The following is a 7,425-nucleotide window of genomic DNA, read 5'->3' as shown; positions in this document are numbered from 1 at the left end:
CATTTGCTTCTGGGGGGGGGTCCATGGAACGACATATTTTGAGATGGGGGTCCGTGGCCAAATGCATATCATATCATCAAAAGTTGGAGCACCACTGATATAGCAACATACTGTTAGGATTTAGAAAGCATTTTTAGGTATGTATTTGGCCGCGGACCCCCATCTCAAAATGTGTTGTTCCAGGGACCCCCCAGAAACAAAGATTTGAGTTACAAATGTTCGTTTAAAAAAAAAATTGCACAAATTTTCATGATTAAAAAAAATAAATAGCAGATCTACAAGCTCATACGCGCGCTATGAGCTTGTAGATCTGCTATTTTTTGAATAGCCAAAAAAAGAGAATAGCCAGCAGAAAGACCCACTACATACATGCAGCTCTCTGCCAGGGAGACAACGTGGTGGAGAGACTGGAGCTACGAGGACATACAGGAACCATAAGGAACCATAAGGAACCATAAGGAACCATCTAAAATCAGTGGTTTTTCAACCCTTTTCACATCAAGGTCCATTATTTATTCGACATTTGAGCCACGGAACCACCGTTTGATGAGACGTAGCCTCTCAGACCCATCAGATCAAACACTTGTTGTCGTTGGATGAGGTTTTGTCCACAATTCCATCCATGCTGTATTGATGTTGGTACCAATAGGAGAGATAACGGGCAAAATAACAATTATTCTACATTCTCTAATCATGAAAGACTTCTTGTAAATTAAGTAATGCAGATGTTTAACAATAACTGAACTCTTGAGAGCGTAATGCACGCATGCAAGCTCAAGTGAACCCCATGACAGACTGTAGAATCTACAGTCTCTTTCACTTCTAGCCGGTGAAATGATTAAGTTACACTGTTCCTCATTTTGCTGTGTGTGTGGGGGGGGGGGGGGGGTTACGACCCCCTCAAGGACCCCGGGGGGTCCCTGGATCGACCCCACTTTGAGGAACCACTGATCTAATAAACCAACAAGCCATGAAACTATAATATTAAGAGCAGGAAGGAGCAGAAAGAGTCGTGTTTGCTGTGTTTTTCATTAACCTCTCTCTCTCTCTCTCTCCGAACATCTAAGGTTAACACCCAACCAGAGCTGCAGGGATTAACACTTTATTACCGTGACTAAACATCCCCACGTAAATAAATACAGGCCACTGTGTCCTCAGAAAGCAGCTCAGTGGCCTTGTGGTTAGAGTCACCGCCCTGAGACTGGGAGGATGGGGTTCAATTCCCCGGCCGGGTCGTACCAATGACAATCAGGAAAAGGGCTTCCCCAAACGACTCCTTCAGAGAGACAGGACAGTAAGTAAAAAGTAGCAATACCGCAATGTAAAAGTACTCTGTTAGAAGTAAAAGGCCTGTGTTCAAAATGTTACTTGAGTAAAAGTACAAAAGTATCGGCTTCAAAATATACATTTAGACCTGAGGGCAGATATACAAGCTCATAGAGCGGCACTATGAGCTTGTATATCTGCTAATTTTGAATAGCCAAAGAAATCTAAAATGACACAGATGCGTTCCAGGTCTAAATGAGTTAAGTACCAAAAGTTAAAGTACTAAAATGTTTGACAATAACAGATCTACAAGCTCACAACGCGGCGCGATGCGCCGCGTTGTGAGCTTGTAGATCGGCTATTTTCAAATAGCATGTATAAAATAGGGGTAAATGTATGTTTTATAATGTAATAATTTATATCTGCAAAGTAACTAAAGTTTTCAAATAATTGTAGTGTGTAGTGTGAGTAAAAGTACAATATTTGCCTCTGAGATGTAGTGGAGTAGAAGTAAAAGTACAGAAAATGGGAAACACTCCAGTAAAGTAAAAAATAACTCAAAATTGTACTTAACTACAGTACTTGAGTAAAAGTTACTTTACACCACTGCCAAAGACAATCGGAAAAGGCTTCCCGAACTATAAGTCCGGAGATACAGGACACCTAGAGGTGCACAGGTTACGACGAAAAGTCCTTTCGAAGCTCGGTATGGTGTCAATGTGTAGAATCACCTCCCTTCCAGAAGAAAAGTTTGGATGTCGGAAGGAGTTAGTATTGCGCTTTAAAGCTGCTGTCCGACACTTATTTCAACGAATAACAAGTTATTTTAACCAATCTGTTATGGTATTGTATATTAATATACGATATAGCTATACTGTAGCACATCTTTAGAGGTTCTCTCCATTGAGAAACAAAGCTCTCTGTGTTGGGAACGACGGGATTATCATCTTGACAAAGCGGTAGAATATGGACTCCATGCAGGGTTCAAATCCCGGGTAAGGACATGAAACCTGCGCGGATTTCAGCTTAACTCTGAGAGCGTCCAAAATGGAACCAAATGGACCCGGTTCCATTTTGTACACTCCCAGTGGTGGAAAAAAGTTAAAGTATCAATACTGCAATGTAGAAGTACTCTGTTACAAGTAAAAGTCCGGAATGCAAAATTTACTTGAGTAAATGTACACATTTATTGGTATCAAAATGTACTTAAAGTACAAAAAGTAAAAGTACTAAAATGTTTGAAAATAGCCGATCTACAAGCTCACAATGCGTCGCAATGCGACTCGTTGTGAGTTTGTAGATCTGCTATTTTCAAATAGCCTAGGTATAGAATATGGCCAAAGTGGTGAATGTATGTTTTATATTATAATAATTTATCTGCAAAGTAACTAGTAACTAAAGTTTTCAAATAATTGTAGTGGAGTAAAAGTACAATATTTGCCTCTGAGATGTAGTGGAGTAGAAGCAAAAGTATAGACAATTGGAAATACTCCAGTAAAGTAAAAATTGTACTTAAGTACAGTACTTGAGTAAATGTACTTAGTTACTTTACACCACTGGTACACTCCCAGAGTTGCCATCCTATATGAAAAAACATATAACGGCTTTAGGGCCGTTTCAGACCGTTTTCTCGCTTGGATCAGCGGGATGGCGGTGTGCCCCTTATTCAGACACAAACACACGCGTAGCGTGTGTTTGTGTCAAACAAGATCGCTACGCAAGATCCAAATACAACATGGCATTAGGTGCATCAAGTGCAAACAAATCAGCTTCCATATATGGGTACAAAAGTGGGCATGCCCATATATGGGCCTATACTGTTGACATCAGGGATCTCCATATATGGGCATAAAGGGACAAGGACTGACATATACAGAGATCTCCATATATGGGCATATCGGTTGGAGCAAGGGTAGTGTTGCCAGATTCTGTGAGAGAAACAAGCAACGAGGTCTAGGAAAACCAGCCCAAAAGAAGCAACTATGGGCCACATGAGCACTTTAACATATACATCAGCTATTTGAAAATAGCAGATCTACAAGCTCACAACGCGTCGCGATGCGACGCGTTGTGAGCTTGTAGATCGGCTATTTTCAAAATAAAATCTTGTGGGTAACTTATAATAAGCAGATCTGGCAACCCTGTTGGTGACCTATAATAGCTCAGGAGAGGACTCACCCACTCTGAAGCCCGGGCCGGTCAGCGTGTCGGCCGCCTGTCCGTTCTCCCCTATCAGCGTGGTGTTGTTGCCCTGCTCACAGGTGTCCTGACACTGGCCCTTCAGGCAGATCCTCTTGCAGATGAGAGGAGCGATGACCACCTTGAAGCGCTCCCTGGTGGAAGAGGACACCATGCTGGACACCATGCTGGACACCATGCGCTCCGGAGCCGCACACCTGGCCACCTCCTGCAACATAATTACATAATTAACACACCTGGCCACATCCTGCAACATAATTACATAATTAACACACCTGGCCACCTCCTGCAACATAATTACATAATTAACACACCTGGCCACCTCCTGCAACATAATTACATACAGTAATTAACACACCTGGCCACCTCCTGCAACATAATTACATACAGTAATTAACACACCTGGCCACCTCCTGCAACATATTATTACATAATTAACACACCTGGCCACCTCCTGCAACATAATTACATAATTAACACACCTGGCCACCTCCTGCAATTAGTAGTCACTATTATTACATAATTAACACACCTGGCCACCTCCTGCAACATATTATTACATAATTAACACACCTGGCCACCTCCTGCAACATATTATTACATAATTAACACACCTGGCCACCTCCTGCAACATGTTATTACATAATTAACACACCTGGCCACCTCCTGCAACATATTATTACATAATTAACACACCTGGCCACCTCCTGCAACATAATTACATAATTAACACACCTGGCCACCTCCTGCAACATAATTACATAATTAACACACCTGGCCACCTCCTGCAACATATTATTACATAATTAACACACCTGGCCACCTCCTGCAACATATTATTACATAATTAACACACCTGGCCACCTCCTGCAACATAATTACATAATTAACACACCTGGCCACCTCCTGCAACATAATTACATAATTAACACACCTGGCCACCTCCTGCAACATAATTACATAATTAACACACCTGGCCACCTCCTGCAACATATTATTACATAATTAACACACCTGGCCACCTCCTGCTAGCCTGGTAAACCCCCCCTCCGGAGATGTCATTTGTATTTGATGTCAGCAGTGAGTCTGGCACGAAAGTCTGTTTGTCTGTTTGGCTGTGGGCGGGAGCTGGGCGGGAGTAGTACAGTTGACTGACAACCCCTTCATCAGCCAATCAGCAGTTCGTTCCACCACCACCACAGAGCAACGTGACGCAAGGGGACATCTGAACGGGCCATGCCCAAAATAGGTTGCTTCATACGGATACATGGGTATTATTGCCCGCCCCTGCCGGTTCTCTGAATTTTTATTTTTTAAATAGGCTCTGTCATGATCAATAACCACATTTATGAAGTTAAACAGCTAAATGCTATATATATATATAATAAATATCTTAAAAGTAAATTCCGTGCCACAAAAAAGAAGTTTGAGAGCGTTTTGAAGTTAGAAAATAGAGCGGAGAAAATGTTAAAGAGGTGGTGCCGTGGTGTTGCACTTTTTCTGTTTTTCATGTGTCTATGAGGTTGATAGAACTTCATTAAGCCCCCCTGGTGGTGTTTTTATGGTGTTTTATGTCTTCTCTGACTATTTTGAGTTTCTACCTGGAGGATGAAATCTTGAGGGTCAAACGTGCCAATAGAAAAACAGTGCTTTAATGACAAATATACCCTCCCCCTCATTATCATAACACAACAGGTGTGGGCATGAGGAGGAGGGACTAGGACAGGTGGGTGGTCTTTTAGGAGGAGGGACTGGTTCAGGTGGGAGGTGCTAAGGTGAGAACCAGGTATACTTAATGAACTGGAGGCGTGTCCACATAAAAACATAATTTTAACACTTTCTGTACACAAAAAAATCCTCCAAGCATAACCATAATACCTGATGATCATGTTTTAGGGGGAGAAAAAATCATTGAAAATCACGGCACCCCGTCTTTAATGGCGGCCGTTCGTTTTCGCTCGGCTGCACTCGGCTCCACTCGGGTTCCACCTGATTGGCCAACGTGCGCTGTCAATCTCAGAACAATGAGCGAGGACGCTGATAGGAGAGTTCATGCTGTGAACGCTCAGGCCACACTCACTTCTGAAATCAAATACAAATGAGATTTCCGGAGGGGGGGGGGGGGGGGGGTTTACCAGGCTAACCTCCTGCAAACTCCTCAAATAATCGCGCTCATCGGACCTACCACCACCGTACTGGTGGTGGTAGGTCCGATGAGCACGATTATTTGAGATAATCACACTGCTTTGAGATAATCGTGATCATTTTTGCATAATAGTCACATGGAAGGTGTTTCATATATATATATATTCAAAAGATAACTGAAATAGCAGTTCTACAAGCTCACAAAGCTTTGATGTGTTGTGAGCTTTTATCGTCTATATTAATTTATTTATTTTGAAAGTATAAAGTTAATAAACATGTCAGTCATTTCTCCTGTGTTATATTTTGTCATTTAATATGATCTGCAACTTTTGTGTTTAGGAAGCCTAAAAGCCATATATGCACACACACACACACACACACACACACACACACACACACACACACACACACACACACACACACACACACACACACACAGTAGTTATGTATAGCCTACAGCTATGTTCCAATGTTCAATAAAAAAAACACAATTACATTAAATCGTTAATCGACGTCGTGACAGCAGCCTGTAGTCTACAGCAGGGGTTCTCAACCAGTGGTCCGGGGACCACCAGTGGTCCTTGACGGGGTTCCAGGGGGTCCCCAACCAAATTAATTGTTAGCAACCAAATTGACCCCTTATATATGTCTGTATACCTCTGAGAGTGTACAAATCCATTTGGTTCCATTTGTACACTCTCAGAGTTACATGAACACTGATGATGGTGATACAGTGTAGATTGGGACCCCCATTAATAAACCTAAATGGTTGAGTCCCTGCCCTGGCATATCTTTTCAAATGGGGGGTCCGTGGGCTAATATGTGTCAATTTGGGGGTCCTTGACGCGAAAAAAAAAAGGTTGAAAACCACCTGGTCCACAGTATTACCTGCAGGCTGAGCCAGATGAGCAGCAGATGCCAGCTAATCACATTCACAGGGGGCATGGTGGTGCGCATCCTGGTGCGCATCCTGGCATCACCACAAGGAGCTGGTGGTCCGGGACCAGCTGGACGGGACATCCACGGTCCTCCACACCCGTTAATAGAATAATCAACCAAAACCCTGATCAGTGCGTCTCTTGTTTAAATCCAGTCTCGAACCCTTTAAACTTCTTCAGAGTGTGATCTCAGTCCTCTATCCTCTGCCTCGTCATACAGTGTGTGTGGGAGAAAGAAAAAAGAGAGAGAAAAGTGGGAGTAGATAGAAAAGAAAAATCCACTAAAAGAAAAAGAAAAAAAACGCTCCCAACTTTTCCTTTCCAGACTTTTCCTTTTCTTTACTTTCCCCTCGTGTGAAAACGCTGATCCATCCGCAGAAGTAAAAAGTTTGGCATGTTATAATGTTGTTATAATATGTTATAATAATAAAATAAACTCCAGTGAGCAGATGATTGTGTATAGATCGAGGTTTTCGTGTGTTGGTTGGTTCCTCCAGGGCAGCCAGGAGGAGTGTGTGTGTGTGTGTGTGTGTGTGTGTGTGTGTGTGTGTGTGTGTGTGTGTGTGTGTGTGTAGATCTGGGTTAAGGTTTAGGAAAGAAGGGAGGAGAGAGGAGATCGCAAGGAGAGGAGGAGTGTTGTTATAAGCCCTGAAAACACGACTGTCGTATCGTGACCGTCGTGGATGAACTTTCAACCTGGTGTTTGCACTTTCTCCATTTACAGCCCGCACATCTACATAAAGGTTCATGTTTCAAATATAAAGTGCTGATCTTATGGCCACGGATGTTACACTTATCTACGGGCCTTCAGAAATACCCGTGTCTTCCGTATTGTTCAATAAAAAGCCTTTTTATCGGATCCCTGGCCATATTTTCC

The 7,425-nt window shown here is 42.6% G+C and overlaps 1 protein-coding gene across 4 annotated transcripts in view; it reads right to left on the bottom strand.

Moving 5' to 3' along the window:
- The window catches only part of ltbp3 (latent transforming growth factor beta binding protein 3), a 111,875-nt gene extending 104,828 nt beyond the window's left edge, over positions 1–7,047 (bottom strand). For 3 of the 4 annotated variants that reach the window (XM_080436434.1, XM_080436437.1, XM_080436435.1), the window contains exons 1-2: positions 6,499–7,047; positions 3,445–3,673 (exon numbers count right to left, since the gene is read on the bottom strand). In XM_080436434.1, coding sequence (XP_080292560.1) covers positions 3,445–3,673; positions 6,499–6,630 — 361 coding nt within the window. In that variant the 5' untranslated portion in view covers positions 6,631–7,047. Of the gene's footprint in view, positions 1–3,444; positions 3,674–4,317; positions 4,333–6,498 lie in introns of all 4 variants that reach the window. The other variant, XM_080436436.1, reaches the window with a different exon arrangement.
- Between the last annotated feature and the right edge of the window lie 378 nt (positions 7,048–7,425).

The sequence above is a fragment of the Gymnoscopelus braueri genome, assembly GCF_963280865.1.
Source record: "Gymnoscopelus braueri genome assembly, chromosome: 8".
NCBI lineage: Eukaryota > Metazoa > Chordata > Actinopteri > Myctophiformes > Myctophidae > Gymnoscopelus > Gymnoscopelus braueri.
The sequence above is the reverse complement of the archived record's forward strand: the minus strand, read 5'-3'. Positions and strand labels throughout refer to the sequence as shown.